Here is an 18,647-nt window from a genome sequence, read left to right on the forward strand (position 1 = left end):
GCATTCATGGGAAGTCAGTAAGATGAAGTAATGCATTCTGAAGTGTATTGATTCAAAGTACACATAAGCATATGCACGTATCAATTGACTACCACAACAAAGCTGAGAATGGTTATGGGTACAGTAGCATTAGCCACACACAAGTTTAAAGTGTAGTTTTATTATCCCATTCTTTACAGAGTGTAACAGACTTGGCTTGTATTGTTACCCATGACAACACAATGGACCTCAAACAAACAAATACACAAACATTTCTACTTTAGTGTTTTTTTTTTTTGTTTTTTTAAGTTTCTGGGTTTAAAAAACATTTTTTTTAAAACAGTTCAATTCTCTATATACACATTTTTTAAAAATATTTCCACAAATAATATACATTTTATAAAGAATTATTTTTATAAGTGAGAAGCAGTTCCTCATTTGGCACATATCACACACACACATGCACACACACTCACACGCACACGCACACGCACACGCACACGCACACACAAGCGCGCGTCCACACACAGGCCGCTGGAGGATGGGCGTTCACAGAGCTGTGAAGTTTTGGGGCACCTTGTTTTCCAGTAAAGCTGGGAGTATATTTGCCGTGGAAACGAACTTTGGCTAGACTGTAAAAGCTAAGTGATGTGAAGCGACGCGTTCGCAGAACAGACTCAAGTCCGCACGGCCTCCGCATCGCACTCATCCCCGCCGGCTGAAACAGCTGGAACGTCTGCACACAGGTGTAAAGGATCCCCTGCAGCTGGAACGTCTGCACACAGGTGTAAAGGATCCCCTGGCAGCTGAAGCTGAAGGTGTAAGGACCTGCAGCTGGACGCAGCAACAGACTCAAATCCTGCACGAGCTCTGCACACGATGTAGCACCTCATCCGCCCGGATGAAAACAGCTGGAACATTTGCACACAGGTGTAAAGGATCCCCTGCAGCTGGTCTAAATTACCGTACGGGTAATTCTCTTTCTTTTCTTTTTTGCAGCGCTAAATAAACTAACGCAACTTTAAAATCACAGACTTCCCTGTCAAAGTTTCTGCCCCTTTACCGCAGCCACTGTTGCTGCTCATGTTCACGTCGTCACTTCCGTGTTTCCTGTGGCTATCACAACTGCTGAATCTGAATAGGCGCCCCCCACTGGTGTGGAGAGTCACTACACAAACAGTCTGAAAACGCAAGGATTATACACACGCGTGTTGGGCTGCGAGTTTGCCCAAGTTCGCCGCCTTATGACGTATATGGCTCCTATGTGCAGTATAACCACAGTGTCCATTACAGCTCCTATATGCAGTATAACAGTATAACACCCAGTATGACCAGTATAAGAGTATCCATTGTAGCCAGTATAACTAGCATAGCCTCTATATAAAGTACAAGCACTGTAAGCAGAACACACACTGACACCATTTCCATGAGTGCCTTTTGGCTGAACTGCAGGAGGACCTTAAAATGACCTTTAAGACACAGGCCAGCTGTCTAAGGAGGGAGCGGACGAATGAAGAAATGAAGGAATGGAGGGGGAACAGACGAGTCTCCCTGACTGGGGCGGGCGCTGGGCACACCCGTTTGCTGCGGTCATTTGACGGTATTTCTGTTGTTTTTTTAAAGTGCCTTTCAGCTGCAGGTGAGGAGGGGCGGGGGCTACGGGGGGCGAGGATGATCCCAGAATGCCTAGCACACAGAGATGGGGAGCAATGTGCCACCAGGGGGCGGAGCCAGGAGTGTGGGCAAGCTTATTGGCACATGACTCAGAGAAACTCCCAGGCAGGGGGTGGGTTCCAGATGGGGGGGGTCCCTGATATTCCCCTACTATTCTCTGGACTGGTAGAACAGGATGTACCCCGACTCAGAGTTTTTGGAAATGTCGGAGGTCAGACCGTAGAACTCCTCGATGGCCTGGGCATCGATTTTCTGCACAGAGAGGGAGGGGCATGGGGAGAAAAGGGAGGGGCGTGGGGAGGAAAGGGAGGGGCATGGGGAGGAAAGGGAGGGGCGTGGGAGAAAAGGGAGGGCATGGGGAGAAAAGGGAGGGCATGGGGAAAGGAGGGCATGGGGAGGAAAGGGAGGGGCATGGGGAGAAAAGGGAGGGGCATGGGGAGGAAAGGGAGGGGCATGGGAAGGAAAGGGAGGGGCATAAATACTAAATATTTCAGCAGCAGAGAAGCTCCTGTGTCCTTTAAAAATTGATTTAATGGACATGAAACTTTTGAAATTATTTTATGTCACTATAAATTATAAAGCCAAACACTACAAAGATAGTCACAGCAGTATAAATAATATATTTTACAGTCATAAAATATAACCTACATCATACAGAAAGCTTGTGTACATATATTAAAAAGCATTCACTGACCTCTACAATGTCATCGTCGAAGAGTAACCAGAAGCCGTGGCTCTTAACGATGGTGATGTAATGTCCGCGGTTTGGACCGCTACGGAGACAAACCATGTGACAGCTTCAAATAACGCCAGTGCATTACGCCACAGTCATAACTCAACACCGGTACCACCACAAACAGCGTGACACTACACCTCGGGTGCCAGGGAGACAGTCGACATGGCAACGCACCACAACCCCACAACCAAACATCCAGTAATAAATACTCTCATATGATTAATACTCCTGCTTGAAAACGTGTGAGAGAAAGAGGGATGGGGAAGAGAGAGAGAGAGAGAGAGAGAGGGATGGGGGAAAGAGAGAGCGAGAGAGAGAGAGAGAAAGAGGGATGGGGAAGAGAGAGAGAGAGAGAGAGGGATGGGGGAAAGACAGAGCGAGAGAGAGAGAGAGAAAGAGGGATGGGGGAAAGAGAGAGAGAAAGAGGGATGAGGAAGACACAGAGAGAGAGAGAGAGAGGGATGGGGGAAAGAGAGAGAGAAAGAGGGGGAAGAGAGAGGGTCGGTACCTGCCACAGTGGACGACCACGGCGACGAGGTCGTACATGCGGTCGAGGTTGCGGGCGTCGGCAGACGTGTTGAAGAGGCGGAGCTCCAGGGGAAAGACCACGCGATAGGACAGCTTGGTGTAGCGGTGCAGCTGCTCCATGTACTTAAAGCGCTTCAGGTGCAGAGCGAGGATCATGGGTAATCTCTTCACCCTCATCCTGACGAGACACACAGGAGGAGGAATCATCTCAAGCACACGCACACACACACACAAATACGTATATACACACACACATGCACGGTCACACACACAGACGTACGCACACTCACACACATATGTACGCACAGCCGAACACACGCACGCACAGAGAAACGCACAAACACACACACACACCGCTTCTGTGCTTCTTGCTTGCTGCAGCAGGTCTCACAGTAGTATTTGTATTCACTGCACAGGGTCTCTGTGTTGCTGAAGTCCCTGCAAAGACAGTTTACACATTTACACAGCATTTACACTGCAGTTACACAACACACATTTACACTTCAGTTACACAGCAGTTAAACTGAGGCATTTTCCTATCTTAGGCAGTGTGTTATGGAGGTGTTTTCCTACATTAGGCAGTGTGTTATGGAGGTTTTTTCTTACCTTAGGCAGTGCGTTATGGAGGTGTCTCTACATCAAAACCAAAGCCTCAACCATACTAACCACCGAACAGGTCCAGGAAATCCTACATCCTACTGCTCACACTGCAGGTAACATCCACAACTCTAGCATACATCAAACACCAACCATATACATCAAACACCAACCGCGTTAAAAACAGTACGGCCACAGTAATGCAAGCAGCACTTCCAATCACTAACAATTCACACCCTTAAAAATGGGAACGTTCTAAAATCACTTCCAAAGCTGTGAATGTTTCAGAGGGGGTGGGGCTTACTGTCTCACAGTTGAGGCAGCGCGTCTCATTGGTCAGCGTGCCCTGGAAGATGTCGTGCACCCAGGTGGGCTCGGCCTTGTTGTCCTCGGTGTCCATGGCGATGGTGCCATTGCGCAGACGGCCGTTGGGCTGGTCCTGTCGAGCCTCCTCCTGCAGGGTGTCCGCCACCGTGTTCAGCAGGTAGTTCAGGAACTCGTGCGCATCCTGCTGCATGTAGTTATCAAACAGGTCTGCAAGGGGGCGACAGAGAGGCTGGTTATCAGCCCTGTTTATACCCAAACTAGCTTTACTTTTTTATGGTGCATGCGTGTAGCATGGTTCACATTTAGAGTAGCCCCGCCCCCTCATCATAGTGCATGTGTACAGTAGCCCCGCCCTCTCCCCATGGTGTATGTATGCAGTAACCCCGCCCCCTCCCCATGGCGTGTGTGCACCATAGCCCCGCCCCCTCCCCAAGGCGTGTGTGCACCATAGCCCCGCCCACTCCCCATGGCGTGTGTGCACCATAGCCCCGCCCCCTCCCCATGGTGTGTGTGCAGTAGCCCCGCCCCCTCCCCATAGCGTGTGTGCACCATAGCCCCGCCCCCTCCCCATGACATGTGTGCACCATAGCCCCGCCCCTCCCCATGGCGTGTGTGCAGTAGCCCCGCCCCCTCATCATGGCATGTGTGCACCATAGCCCCGCCCCCTCCCCATGGCGTGTGTGCAGTAGCCCCGCCCCCTCCCCATGGCGTGTGTGCAGTAGCCCCGCCCCCTCCCCATGGCATGTGTGCAGTAGCCCCGCCCCCTCCCCATGGTGTGTGTGCAGTAGCCCCGCCCCTCCCCATGGCGTGTGTGCAGTAGCCCCGCCCCTCACCAAGGCGTGTGTGCAGTAGCCCCGCCCCTCCCCATGGCGTGTGTGCAGTAGCCCCGCCCCTCCCCATGGAGTGTGTGCAGTAGCCCGACCCCTCCCCATGGAGTGTGTGCAGTAGCCCCGCCCTCCCCATGGCGTGTGTGCAGTAGCCCCGCCCCTCCCATGGCGTGTGTGCAGTAGCCCCGCCCCTCACCATGGCGTGTGTGCACCATAGCCCGCCCTCCCCATGGCGTGTGTGCAGTAGCCCGCCCCTCACCATGGCGTGTGTGCACCATAGCCCCGCCCCCTCCCCATGGCGTGTGTGCAGTAGCCCCGCCCCCTCCCCATGGCGTGTGTGCAGTAGCCCCGCCCCCTCACCGTTCTCCTTGCGCAGGCGGGAGATGAACTTCTTGGGCGGGATGACGCCCACCTTCTTCTTCTGCGTGGCGATGCTGTGGAAGAGGTCGGCCAGGCAGGTGAGCAGGTTCTCCTTCTTCTTCTGCTGAGCCTTGTAGGCCAGCACGTTCTCGCGGAACGGCCGGCAGAAGTACAGCGCCTGCAGCACCGAGTTGCAGTAGCACGTGTTGCCAAACTGCCGGAGACACCACACATCAAACTTTATTTAAACCTCAAAAAGTTGACAGACCGCTCAGCTCCACCCACCGAGGACACAGATGGGCTTGCTCTGCCTGGGGGGGGCGGGGGGGGGGGCACACAGCACAGTACAGGCCTTGGGGAGGAATGCAGTATTGTGGATCCAGTCCTCAAAACTCTGCGATTTCACTCCACAATTTAAGCCCTACCCTTGTTGCAACATGGAGATTGAAATGACTGACACTTACGTTGACCAATCCGAAGTAGTGTTCATTGATTGGAAACTGCTCCGGACCAATGTCTTTCTCCAGGGCGGAGGCATTGGTGCCCTGTGTTGAAAGAGGAAACATCAGATATACATATGCGCAGATACACACACGCACACATACGCACGCATATGCGCAGATACACACATGCACAACATCAGATATACATATGCGCAGATACACACACGCACAACATCAGATATACATATGCGCAGATACACACATGCACAACATCAGATATACATATGCGCAGATACACACACGCACACATACGCACACGCACATACACACGCATGCATGCACGCACAGACACACGCACACGCGCGCACACACAGACAGTCTGCACAGGAAAAATATTGCAAAAATTGCATTCAATACAGTTTCACTGACAGAGTTTACATCCACAACTGACACCCTGCACATCCATTACTAAAAATAACCTAAAACCATAAAAGTTCTATAACTGAAATATATAACCAAATAACCAACAGGTGGGACTAGAGGGGAACTAAGATGCAGTGGTTTTCCTGTCTGAGTCAGAAGATAGCCAGGAAAAATCAGTGCGTAGATTACAGGAATTAAACCTCACCAAATCTTTTTTGCCTTTCCTGATGCTGGTGAGGGTCTGGAGAGACAAGCAAACTACCTGTCCTGCCTCATTTTCTGTCTTATCTCATCATGGGCCAACACCTCGCGATTTTACTAGTTACTCGTGGCCTAAAAGCAGTTAGCAAAGACTAACAATCAATCGGATCTTGATCTGTTGACGTTTTTGCTTGGAAGTAACTGCAGCCTAACTGGTGACAGGTGGCACGACGTGTGCGTATTCACTGGCGTGAGCACCCTGCGTTGAAGAAGATCAGACTTCGGCCAAACACAGCACTGCTGTTATTTTCAAAATCGCATTTTCCACAATCCCCAGCGAATACGAATGTGTACTACGGCGTCCCCGCTGACTTGCTGAGAACATGTCACACCAGAACACGACCCCAACGTCTGGTCTAAATCTCTGGCTTTGATTTACTGCGCGTGCTTGTCCGGAACCCTGGCAACACGGGACGACTTTCAGCGCCTCCGCCGCAGAACGCAAGGCACCATTTAAGCACAGATTAGCCTAGTTCGGCTCCTGAAACGGAGCACTGCAAAAAAGCAGACAAATAGCGGCATCTTCAAATAAGTTCAAAATATTTTTGCAGATAATCAAGCAGCATGAAAATTGGTCCAATTTTGAGACCTACTGTGACCACAACCAGTTGATAGTGTACTAATCGCGTCAGATCGTCAGCTAGCTAGCTAGAGGACTGCGTTTGTTAGCTAACGTCACGACTGGTGGCAGCCACTGACCCGTCTCACACTTCAGTACCCCAGTTTTACAGTGGCCTGGCGAAAGTTAGGCCAAATCCTGGACCACTTCCGACGCAATCGCAATTTATGAGCATCTTTAAAAGGCTCCCATAGTCTGATGCGTGTTGTATTGTGCATATTTTTAACCACGAGAATGACATCATTGTTAACACACAAGACGCAAGACTAGCTAGCAGGCTAGTTAACCCTGTTTTTAGGCATCGCATCACTTACCATATTACAAATGGAGGCGATGTTTCTGACAGTCATTTAGTTTAGAGAGTCCCCCTCACCGCCATCTTTATAAATTAAACATTATTACGAGAGCACGATGACGCTGGAAAAGATACTTCGGTCACAGCCAGGGGGCCAGACTGCAACCCACAGTTTTCAAAACAACCCCTGTCGCGACCACCGAAATCAGACCGGCGGGCGCGCAGTGGTTGCGAAGACTTGCAGTATGCACAGATGCAAACAGATAAAGGTCTAAAGTATCTAGATAAGTCTATATTACTGGGTAAAACCGTATCATTTCATTTAAAAAACAGACACGTAGATAGTAAACATCAATAGTCGCAGCAGGTTGCTGGGATTTGGATTACAATCTGTAAACTAGAAAAAACACATCCCGCCCACCAAACTAGGAAAGCGCAGCGGTTACTGTGAAGTCCATGGTTCTGTATCATAATGGACAGGGCGCAGAACCAATCATAAGCCAGAAAGGACTGGAGAATGGAATTCTGACCAATTAGATAGCCACCGAGACGGTATACGAAGTACGGGGAAGGTGTATGGAGTGTGAATAAAATACTGTGGAACTGAAGAGTGTGGGAGGGGCCAGGCAGTGAAGCACCCGGAAGTGCGCATATTGAGGGAAAAAGATCTTGCTGCCGATTTAACTCAATGTAGAAACCAAGTTGATTTGACAACCAAAATAAAAAAAAAACTTAATCGGTCAATTTTTTGTGATAATACATTTCATTGTATAGTTGATACTGTTCTAATGATTGTTTTGTCCGAAGGTTTTGGGAATATATAACGTTCAATACCTTTTTTATAACAGAAATGCAGTAGTGCCCCCGACCATTTTTTTTGTTGATGCAGCCTAAAAATAGCCCAGCTCTTTCCAACAGTCTCATACCACATTGAACTACTGTTTTAATGAAACCCTGACGCCCAACAAATTGTACAAAGTGCATTTTTGAATCTAAATGTATTTGAATATTTCATCATATTTGTGTTTCCTCGTGTATTTCTACTTACAGACCAGATTAGGTTTAGGAAACCTGCCCAGAAGTTTAAACACCACAGGTAGGACAGTCTGTGACTAGCGTCAAACGGTCAAGCGATGCAAAACCATAGACGTGCGAAACACAACTTGATTCAAAAATGAATGGTGGCCTATCTATAATATGGTTGCAAAAATGTATGTTTCCATGTACAAATGCAATGATTCGTACACAAGGTAGTCGGGGTGGATTGTCCTGTAGCCGTGGACTCCAGTCTTTCGCTCTACTGCGCTTGCGTTGGTTGCAACGGCAATATGGCTGCGCCCTAGTTTGGGCTTCATGCGCCAGTGAGCGCTAACCATAGCAAATCAGTGGGTGACGCCATGAAGCACTTCGTCCATATTTTTATACGGCACTGTTACGCTAATGCTAGCACACGAGAATAGTGCGCATGTCCGTAAGAGCCATGTTTCCCAGAATGCACCACGCCCGGCAGCTCATCTGCGCGCTTTATCACCCGGCTTCCTTTCATCTCGGCCGTCGAGGGGAGAAGACGTGGAGTGTCGCCGCTCCAATGGGTCCGCAGTTTTCAGGCATGTATGTACCTAGCTGTGCCTCCATTCTTATTAGTTAAATAAATACGAATGTTGTGATCTTTTTAATTGTACCTGACAGGAACTGACATTAGCTCAAGTATTATCGAGCTATTCTGCTGGTTAGAATTGCTTAACCTTTGCTAGGGTAGGTATGCCACAGGTTTGAGAAAAGTGAATTTAAATTTGTTGCATTGCTATGGATTAATTGGACGTCCAGTTAAAGAGCATTTCGTGCAAAGTTGGTTGTCGCATATATTGCGGAATGCTTTTTAAGTGGACTATAAAGTGTATAGTAGCGTTCGCGGATATGGCTAACGCTAACCGGACCAGACACCACGTGTCCGTGCACGACCCAACGGGCTTGCTGGATTTAGCCTGATTATATTAGAGTAAATTTAGTAACACACACCGAGGGACGTATGCGGGCCAGAAGTTTGCAAAAAACAACAACATATGTCTACAAACACCCAACTTCAGCCAGCCCGTGTGTGTGTGTGCAGGAGCGATTTTGCTAGCTGGTCTTAATTTGTGCTGTTGAAATGTGTAATCTGTAATTTTTGTGTCCTAATGTGTCTAATCTGTGCCCTTAGTGTTCTGGGGGGTTCTGGAGAAGCGAGATCAACTCTGGATGTGTGGTGGAGTCTAGGGTAAGGACCCGTGGCTGTGTTGGGTTGGGTTGGGGTCCCGTGGCTGTGCTGTTGGGTTGGGTGGGGCCCCTTACATACCCATTTAAGACTGCTGTGCTTTAAATGGCTAACACAGGGGGGCAGAGTACCTCTCGCTAAAACCTGGGGTGCAGGATTAACCCTGCCTTCGGATCCTGTCGTGAGAAACATGTCTGCACACGTGGGCTCACTGAGGGGTGAGGTCACAGTGAAGGGAAGGTTTTTCACCGCTGTTCTAGAACTCCACTGCTTTGAGTCACCGGTAGTGGGTGTGACATCAGCATTAGAATGTTCAGTTGAGAACACTCTAATCACGTGTGTGACTTCTTAGAGGGTTGTGCTCCAGGGGGCTGTGTGAGAGGACAGAACATCCGCTCCTCTTTCACTCGATCGTGTGTTAGAAGACTCTGCCAGGTTTCTGCCTGCATTGTGACGTGAGCTGGACTCTGCTGTCATTTCCAGGGACCCAGAAGGGATGTTCCTGTTGACCAGACCAGCCAATCACAGCTCACCGAGAACGATGCTGCCGTAGGACAACGCCAGTCCAGGCTAGCTAACTGCAGCTCACAGAAAGCAATGCCGCCAAAGACAGACTCCAGGCGAGGCTAGCCGATCACAGTTGGCTGTGAGTGGTAAGGATTTGGGGTGTTGCACTGGGAAGCTGATGAACCCCTTAAAGCTTTGCCCAGTCCAGGCTGTCTGTGCTGGGACTGGCCAACACAGGGGGGGAGAGAGAGCTCCTCTCTAAAACATGGAGCAGGGTTCCCATCTCTGCCCCACGTCCTGTCGGGAGGGACACGCCCACTGCTGCATATGACTGGGGGCGTGTGTGTGTGCGCAGCGAAGCTTTGTGAATCCCAAAACGGGCCTAGGGGGTGGGGTGTTAGTGGATTCATTCCAGTCAGCTGCCAGTTTAGGCCTTGGACTCTAGCCTGTCACTGACTTCCAAACTGAAGTGGCCAAAAACCTGCAGGCACAGCGGCCCTCCAGGACTGGAGTTAAAACCTGCAGGCACTGCGGTAATCTGTGGTTTTTGTGTCCTAATGTGTGTAATCTGTGCCCTTAGTGTTCTGGGGGGTTCTGGAGAAGCGAGATCAACCCTGGATGTGTGGTGGAGTCTAGGGTAAGGACCCGTGGCTGTGCTGTTGGGTTGGGTTGGGGACCCGTGCCTGTGCTGTTGGGTTGGGTTGGGGTCCCGTGGCTGTGCTGTTGGTTTGGTTGGGTCCGTGGCTGTGCTGTTGGGTTGGGTTGGGGACCCGTGCCTGTGCTGTTGGGTTGGGTTGGGGTCCCGTGGCTGTGCTGTTGGGTTGGGTGGGGCCCCTTGCATACCCATTTAAGACTGCTGTGCTTTAAATGGCTAACACAGGGGGGCAGAGTACCTCTCGCTAAAACCTGGGGTGCAGGATTAACCCTGCCTTCGGATCCTGTCGTGAGAAACATCTGTTCTCTGCACACGTGGGCTCACATGCATTTTAAATGTGTCTTTGCCCCTGATTGGCTGAGTACGCATGCATTTTAAATGAGCCCTGTGTATTTTCTGCAGGTAAGGCCCTCTCGCCCTGCGGACTGTCCCGTCAGAGCTGGAAGCCCAACCCCAAATGCCCCACCCCCACCCGGGTCAAATCCTGGCACAGAGGGACACAGTGCTGTTTGAGATCGTCGCATGGAACCACACACGCACGCGCGCGCGCGCGCGCGCACACATGCACAGACACACACACACACACACATACACTCGTCCTGACATCTGTGTGTGGCGGTGGAGACTAAGCTGATGTAGTTTCTGAATGGTGATGCTTGTTCTTGGCGCACTGGGCAGCCAGCGGTCTGATGTACAGGTAAATCTAAAGCTCTGACTGTCCAGGGTGCACAGGTAAATCTGAAGCTCTGACTGTCCAGGGTGCACAGGTACATCTGTAAAGCTCTGCCTGTCTCCAGTGTGCACAGCTAAATCTAAAGCTCTGACTGTCCAGGGTGCACAGGTACATCTGTAAAGCTCTGCCTGTCTCCAGTGTGCACAGCTAAATCTAAAGCTCTGACTGTCCAGTGTGCACAGCTAAATCTAAAGCTCTGACTGTCCAGGGTGCACAGGTAAATCTAAAGCTCTGACTGTCCAGGGTGCACAGGTAAATCTGAAGCTCTGACTGTCCAGGGTGCACAGGTACATCTGTAAAGCTCTGATTGTTTCACCCTATGATGGTGAAGATGACTAAACAGAACAAATAATAAATTTCAGTTAATGGAACATGTCGTCTCTGTCTGTCCTGTCCATGCCTTTTAAATAAAGTTGGTTCTTTTGGGGGCTATGAGCTGGTTGGGCTGGGTGAGGTATGGCGAGCTTCAGCTGGATGGGGGACTATAGTGGCGATTGGGGGGTTAGGGGTGAGCTGGTATTGAAGGGAGTGCATGGGTAGGGTGAGCTGGATTGGGGGGGTAGGGGTGAGCTGGAATTGGGGGGGGTTAGGGGTGAGCTGGTATTGGGGGGGGGGCTAAGGGTGAGCTGGTATTGGGGGGGCTAAGGGTGAGCTGGTATTGGGGGGCTAAGGGTGAGCTGGATTGGGGGGGTTAGGGTGAGCTGGTATTGGGGGGCTAAGGGTGAGCTGGTATGTGGGGAGGGTTGGGGTGAGCTGGTGATTGGGGGGCTGGGGTAGGGTGAGCTGGTATTGGGGGGGGTAGGGGTGAGCTGGTATTGGGGGGGGAGGGGGGGGGGTTAAGGGTGAGCTGGTATTGGGGCTAAGGGTGCTGGATTGGGGGTAGGGTGGCTGATGGGGTAGGGTGAGCTGGTATTGGGGGGGGGTTAGGGGTGAGCTGGTATTGGGGGGGGGGCTTAGGGGTGAGGTGCTTGTGAGCTGGATTGGGGGTAGGGGAGTGTATTGGGGTAGGGTGAGCTGTTTGTACATTTGTAAGTATTTAGGCAACTTGTCTCATTGCTGGTTGAATCCTGGTGTTTTTCCACAGTGCAACTGTGATGATCATCACTGACAGGGCAGCAATTAAGTATTTTTAGTTCTTAAATGTTTAAAACCTGGACTGAATCTTTCAAACAACCAAAAAACGTTACGGCGTTACAGAAATCTACATAAATCACGCAGGCGTGCATCCACACATACAGCACAGGGTTACAATGGCTCTGTGTTTGGGGTAGCACAGGGTTATAGTAGCTCTGTGTTTGACACAGTTACTGACATGAAAAGAAGACTGGTTCAGTAGGTGCACCCCAGAGGAGGTGCTTGGTTGGGTGCACCAGTCTGTTCCAAGCCTGGGCCATGTCCCAAACAGCTTACTTGCCTACTGAGTATGCTTGCTGAGTAGCTGGATGAAAAAATATAAAAGAAGAAATATTAAAAAAATAAAATTTTCTCAAAATCCCCGGAGGATGTTGTTATTTCCGGGGTTCCGCTGAGCACATTCGGGAGCCTGCTTTGCAAGAAGGAAACGGCCATTTTGGTCCCATAAATACAACTGGCCTTTTGGCTGCATTTTAAAGCTGTATCTCGTGATAATTCTCGTCCTCTAGACTTCATTTCCCTTTGTTAGACTCCCATAATGACCACCCTCGCTCTGTCACACACCCGCTCTCCCTCTCTCCCTGTTGATATGCGATGCGGATGTGAGCTGGGCCCGTGCGTTTTAAGTGTTTGCATTTCAATAAGAAACCCGGCCTGTGTTCCTCTGTGGGGGAGAGAACCCAGGGAATGTTCCGCCGCCTTTGGGATGTAAATCAGGCGGCTAAACAAACAGCGCTTCATTTTTCCTAACGCACTAAAAGGCAGAGCCCTCTGAGCCATAATGGAGCTTCCCTGTTTCAGCCAAGCGCTGCAGTTCATTCTGAGCTGGGCGCAATGTGCGCACGACCAACTGTGAATTATACAGCGAAGACAGAACACGCGTTTCAGAATAACAGCAGCAAGCGTTCGCATCTGACATGACGCGGGCAGTACATCTTAAATACAGATGCAGATTACAGTAGAAATGTGACTGCAGGTATTTCTTACACCTGAGAGACAGTCTACCCCTGATATAATTACACTGTGCAGGTATGTCTTACACCTGAGACACAGTCTACCCCTGATATAATTACACTGTGCAGGTATGCTTACACCCTGATATAATACACTGTCGGTATCACACCTGAGACAGCTACCTGATATAATTACACTGTGCAGGTATGTCTTACACCTGAGACACAGTCTACCCCTGATATAATTACACTGTGCAGGTATGTCTTACACCTGAGACAGTCTACCCCTGATATAATTACACTGTGCAGGTATGTCTTACACCTGAGACACAGTCTACCCCTGATATAATTACACTGTGCAGGTATGTCTTACACCTGAGAGACAGTCTACCCCTGATATAATTACACTATGGAGGTGTACGTCTTAGACCTGAGAAAAAAATTAAACAGAAACTTGGATATGTTGATATGTTAAGGAAAGCATACATTTATGTTAATGCTAATTTAAGGAAAGTCTGGTGTAAATGAATAACAGCCTTACTTGTGATGTATGGCCTACGATGGAGACCTTGTCTCACTGGATGATTGGGGGGTGGGTGTGTGTGTGTGTGTGTGGGGGGGGGGCGGGCGCACTATCCAGTCCAAGGGGAATGATGTGTACTGCAGCCAGCAGACAGCCACGCCCCTCTTCCTGTCACCCAGAGAAAAAGGGGGTGGGGTACTTCCTCCTCCCCCAGTGTGCTGCTCATTGGATGTGTATTCCTGTAAGCCAATCGCCTCCTTTCATTTTGGGACACTGGTACAGAGCCCAATACACACCCTCTCTCAGCCTAAAGGGGTGGAGCCTGAGGGGACACAGTGGTGTCATAGTGTGTGTGGTGAATGGGTGGAGCCTGAGGGCACGCAGTGATGTCATAGTGTGTGGTGAATGGGTGGATCCAGAAACACGTTGCCTCCATTCCAGCTATCAGCACAAGCTAACAAAAACAGTGCAGCAACTTAGCACTGACCAGGCCAACAACTACCACCAGTGATATAACATCATGCGACACCTGCTGTATAAATCCAGCTGGGTATGTCATTCATGCATGCTTATGAGAGTGGCTACGATACACTGTGCAGCACTTATGAAGGCATTACAGATGCTTCATAATAACCAGTACAGGTGAAGTGCTATGATTAATGCCCATCAGAGGAACAGGCATAGACAGGAAGAGGAAACAGAAGGGCAGACAGGAAGAGGAAACAGAAGGGCAGACAGGAAGAAGAAACAGAAGGGCAGGGTCTCCTGATGACACTTTCATGAGAAGCAGAGAAAAAGTAGAAAAAGCCCTGACCCCTCCATACTGACCTGTGGTCCTGCCTACTCAATACTGCACAATAAAGCAAAATCAAACCAGACCATTAAACAGATACACATGCAGACACTCTTTCACACACACACGCACATGCATGTACATACACAAACACACACATGCAAACACACACATGCAATGTCCTCACACAGTGAGTCTTCAGTCACAGCAGAGTTAGTGGTGGTGCCTGTTAAAAAAGAACCTCCCAGCCCTGACAACCACCCCTAGCGACGGCCTTGGCCAAGGGGGCAGTGAGTGCAAACCCGGCCAAACAAATCCTTTCATTCCATATTTCAACCTCTGTCATCACAGCCCTTATCAAATATGCATTCCACACAATAATGACCCAAGCACTGATGGAAAGACTGATTTGGAAGGGGGGTGGGGGTAATTATGAAAGTAGGACAAAGAGGTAAAGCCTATAACATAAGTAGGGTACCCAGAGTCAAGAGCATATGCATCTCTCATTCAGCTAGTACACACACACACACACACACACACACACACACACACACACACACAACACACAAACACAAACTCATATGCACACACAGGAGCAAAACTGCAATGCATACACATACATACACAATGTACACTCTCTCCTTATAATCCAAAGCCCCATAGCAGTTGATATACGTATCTCTGCAGTTGTATTTTTGCAGGATGCCCAGTGTGTGTGAGGTGTCATTAGCTCCACGTAAAGAAGGCACAGGATGAACCCCAGGCTGGTCAGGTCCAGTGAGTCAGTGGAGCTTGCCTGGGCATGTCCCACTGTCACAGCAAACACTAACGCTGCCATGTGTCCTGTGACTGTTACGCTGTAGCTCTAACACGGGCTGCCAGTCCTGCCACCTTTCACCATTACAGCTTTTACAAAGCCTGGGTGCATCTGCAAATATCACAGGGGTATCCACCTATTAGAATGACACCAAAACTTTAACACAACACTGAACTACAGTCATTCTTCAGTATGCCATACAACCATATATACATGGACAAGGGCCAGGGCAATGATGAAAACCGAGCCAAATGTCACATAATCTGAAATTATAAATGATTATGTAAAGATTCAAACAGGTCTGCTTAATTTCTCTGTTTTTACTCGCGTATAAAACTTTCGTCTGTTTTTTCAGTAGAGTTCGCGATGCCTGCATTTCAGTGGCGCGCGTCACAGCCGCGTTCCTCATTAGCAGCGCTGACGCTGCGCCCGCTGCGCCCGCGTGGATGCATGGGTCCCGTGCAGCCGCTGAGCAGCGGCGTCCACCTGTTCTTGCTTCGTGTTTTCGGCCCCGGCTCCACGTGAAAGAAGCCGGGGTGGGGGCTTGGGGGTGGTGGTGTACACTACTCCTGGCAGCAGCCAATCAGCGTCCAGCTGCGGCCCCAGCTGTATAAAAGAACGTGGTCCCTTAGCAGACGTCAGTGACCCGGCAGCTACAGTGTGGGAAGAGCGAGCTTCACGTGGGCAGCAGCGAGGGTATTAATACGCGTTATAACTGTCATTGCCAAGTCAGCAATCTGTGATATAACCTGCAAAATCGTTTTAAGTTATCAGCTGGACCCAAGTTATCACTGAGACCAGAACCTCTGAAGATTCGTATATCGGGACGTCGTTAACAAAGAAAAGCAGCCAAGATGCGTCTGGTTCAGAACATGTCCACGATCTCGGAGTATCCGACCCCGGACAACTCATCCAACAGTGTCATTAAAATCGCGGTGGTTGGCGGCAGCGGAGTTGGGAAAACCGGTAAATTGAGCCGAAAACACATTTGTACAAATGAGGGCATAGTCCGAACAGACACCAATGTTTTAACGCTGCAAGTTACATTATCCGTGTAAAGTACGATTATTGCGCTCCGGGTGTTGTTGCGTTTTACCAACTCTGATTTTTCCCCCACCTCAGCACTGGTTGTCAGATTTCTCACGCGGCGCTTTATTGGAGATTACGAGAGAAATGCAGGTAAGCGTGTGTTTAATAGTACCGTGTGTGCTCATCATCATCATACAATGACGGCACTTGACAGGATGCTAACCTGTCCATTCTCCCTTTCTCCGGAACAGCTACCCTGTACTCCAGAGAAATCCAGGTGGATGGAGAGCAGGTAGCAATCCAGGTCCAAGACACGCCTGGCGTTCATGTAAGTTCTTCTCGCAGCGCTGAAATGATTCCACTATGGGAGGTAACGGTAACATCACTGCACGAGACGTGCCCGGAGCTGGGGTGAAAGCGTCCAAAAGGTTACCCTCGCAGCCGGCAGGGCGTCCTCCCGTCCGGTGACCGCACACCATCCCGTTTTTTTGTGGGGACTGCTCGTGTATCAGCTATTTGCCTCGGTTATTCTGCACTGATACTTCGGAGAAGTTCGCCATTTCGGGCAACGAGGACATACGTGATTACGCGGCTCCCTGGACAGTCGAGTTTAAAAAACAAAAACGTGCGTGTGTTTTTTTTTAATCTGGTCAAAAATAAAGCTAAGCCTTTTTGGGGGACGCTAGGCTCCTGATTACGTCCCCACCCCCTTCTCCTCTGTAGCTGGGCACGGTGGAACCCGCTTTACAGCGCGAGCCTCATTTCCTATTCCGGGCGCTGATCCAAAAATCACTGAGCAATTTTCTGACAGAACAGAGAGGCAGACGGACTGTCTCGCGGGTTAATTGCCCATTCGGTCTAACGGGAGTCTGAGTCGGGGTCACGCGATACCCCAGAGCTGTCGGTTCAGTCGCGTTTTCCCGGTATGTCTCGCTCCAGTTGAGGCTGAGGCAGCACTTGATTGTAATATCGCACAGCCCGGACAAAGAGCCCATTCACGTCTTTTTAAAATTCGCTGAATAGATGTCGTTCAGCTCATGGTGGCAGGGTGTAGGGTCATTTGGTTGGAATGTAGCGGTTTTGTATTGTAAAGTAGCTGTGCTTTTAAGGTCTTACAGTAGCTCCGATCTGTTTTTGTTCCGAGTTAGTGTGTGTGCGTGCTAATGTGGGTATGTGTTGTGTGTGTGTGTGTGTGTGTGCATGTGTTAGCGTATGAGTTGCTGTCTATGTGTGTGTGTTAACATGTTAGACGTGTTGAGTGCTCAGTGGTGTAACTCTACTCTTACCTGTCCCTCAGGTGGGTAATGGCCTGAGCTGCCAGGATCATGTGACCCGCTCCATCCAATGGGCCGACGCAGTGGTCCTGGTGTATTCGGTGACAGACAGCCGGAGCTTCGAGCTGATTGGCCAGCTGCACCAGCAGGTGCGCGTCTTGCTCCCGGACCCCCAGGTGCCCGTCCTCCTGCTGGCCAACAAGGCGGAGCTCCTGCACCTGCGGCAGGTGGATGGGCAGGCGGGGCCGCGGCTGGCCCACGCGCTGGGCGTGGCCTTCTGCGAGGTTTCGGCCAGCGAGAGCTACAGCGAGGTGCACCGAGCCTTTCGGCTGCTCTGCAAAGGGCTGGCCACGCCCCCCGGCACGGCCACGCCCCCCACCACCGCGCCAGAGAAGAGGAGGGCCTCCCTCATGCCCCGCCCCAAATCTCCCAACATGCAGGACCTGAAGCGGCGCTTCAAACAGGCGCTGTCCGCCAAGGTGCGAACGGTCACCTCAGTGTGAGTGGGCGTGGCCTGGGGCGAGGCCCTTTAAACAGAGGCAGGAGGGGAGGCCAGGACACGCCCCCTTCAGGGCAGGGCGGGGCGGGGCCCGGGGCGAGCAGGCGAGTCACATGCCCCATGCTGAGAGAGACTGATGACCTGTGACCCCAAATCCCCCAATATGCACGCGGTGCTGGACAGCGACTCTTGACCTTTAACCCCGTGTGACACCAGTCTGAACTCTGATTGAGGAAGTGTGCCTGTGCATATGTGCGTGCGTTTACCCATGATCTTCTGTTACTGCAGAGATCTAAGAAGCCGCGTTTGCGCAATGGTTGTGCGGGGGGGGGGTTTCTCTCCTGGCAACAGACATTTTGAAGGCCACAGGTGGACGTTTACAGATGCTTCCTTTCGAGAGGAACCCT

The 18,647-nt window shown here is 50.5% G+C and overlaps 2 protein-coding genes, 2 long non-coding RNA genes and 2 other non-coding genes across 19 annotated transcripts in view; 5 read left to right on the forward strand and 1 right to left on the reverse strand.

Moving 5' to 3' along the window:
- The first annotated feature begins 672 nt into the window (after positions 1-672).
- On the forward strand, positions 673-1,074 carry LOC135254034 (uncharacterized). The gene is made up of 2 exons (XR_010329751.1): positions 673-764; positions 910-1,074. It is a non-coding gene; the product is annotated as an uncharacterized LOC135254034 (long non-coding RNA).
- usp46 (ubiquitin specific peptidase 46) lies at positions 910-7,513 on the reverse strand. Its single transcript, XM_064333957.1, has 9 exons — positions 7,089-7,513; positions 5,493-5,573; positions 5,029-5,242; positions 3,767-4,048; positions 3,491-3,518; positions 3,272-3,355; positions 2,898-3,095; positions 2,348-2,426; positions 910-1,905 (listed from the first exon to the last, which is right to left on the reverse strand). The coding sequence occupies exons 1-9, from the start codon at positions 7,122-7,124 to the stop codon at positions 1,804-1,806; spliced, it is 1,104 nt and encodes a 367-aa protein (XP_064190027.1). The 5' UTR covers positions 7,125-7,513; the 3' UTR covers positions 910-1,803.
- Positions 7,514-8,519: 1,006 nt separating this feature from the next.
- LOC135254033 (uncharacterized) lies at positions 8,520-11,589 on the forward strand. 14 transcript variants are annotated; one of them, XR_010329748.1, is made up of 7 exons: positions 8,520-8,680; positions 9,270-9,326; positions 9,807-9,976; positions 10,411-10,467; positions 10,888-11,252; positions 11,292-11,326; positions 11,366-11,589. It is a non-coding gene; the product is annotated as an uncharacterized LOC135254033 (long non-coding RNA). The 14 variants fall into 14 exon arrangements; XR_010329747.1 differs by having other exon boundaries at positions 10,888-11,182; positions 11,218-11,326; XR_010329750.1 differs by having other exon boundaries at positions 8,521-8,680; positions 10,888-11,182; positions 11,218-11,252; positions 11,292-11,589.
- LOC135254342 (small nucleolar RNA SNORA26) lies at positions 9,401-9,517 on the forward strand. The gene has a single exon (XR_010329855.1). It is a non-coding gene; the product is annotated as a small nucleolar RNA SNORA26 (small nucleolar RNA).
- LOC135254341 (small nucleolar RNA SNORA26) lies at positions 10,670-10,786 on the forward strand. Its single transcript, XR_010329854.1, has one exon. It is a non-coding gene; the product is annotated as a small nucleolar RNA SNORA26 (small nucleolar RNA).
- Positions 11,590-15,084: 3,495 nt separating the features above from the next.
- Positions 15,085-18,647, forward strand: part of rasl11b (RAS-like, family 11, member B) — a 3,946-nt gene continuing 383 nt past the window's right edge. Inside the window, exons 1-4 of the mRNA XM_064333959.1 lie at positions 15,085-16,404; positions 16,561-16,617; positions 16,719-16,795; positions 17,765-18,647. The exon at positions 17,765-18,647 is cut by the window's right edge and continues 383 nt beyond it. Coding sequence (XP_064190029.1) covers positions 16,293-16,404; positions 16,561-16,617; positions 16,719-16,795; positions 17,765-18,244 — 726 coding nt within the window. The 5' untranslated portion in view covers positions 15,085-16,292 and the 3' untranslated portion in view covers positions 18,245-18,647. The remainder of the gene's footprint in view (positions 16,405-16,560; positions 16,618-16,718; positions 16,796-17,764) is intronic.

This window comes from Anguilla rostrata, chromosome 4 (assembly GCF_018555375.3).
Source record: "Anguilla rostrata isolate EN2019 chromosome 4, ASM1855537v3, whole genome shotgun sequence".
NCBI classification, from domain to species: domain Eukaryota; kingdom Metazoa; phylum Chordata; class Actinopteri; order Anguilliformes; family Anguillidae; genus Anguilla; species Anguilla rostrata.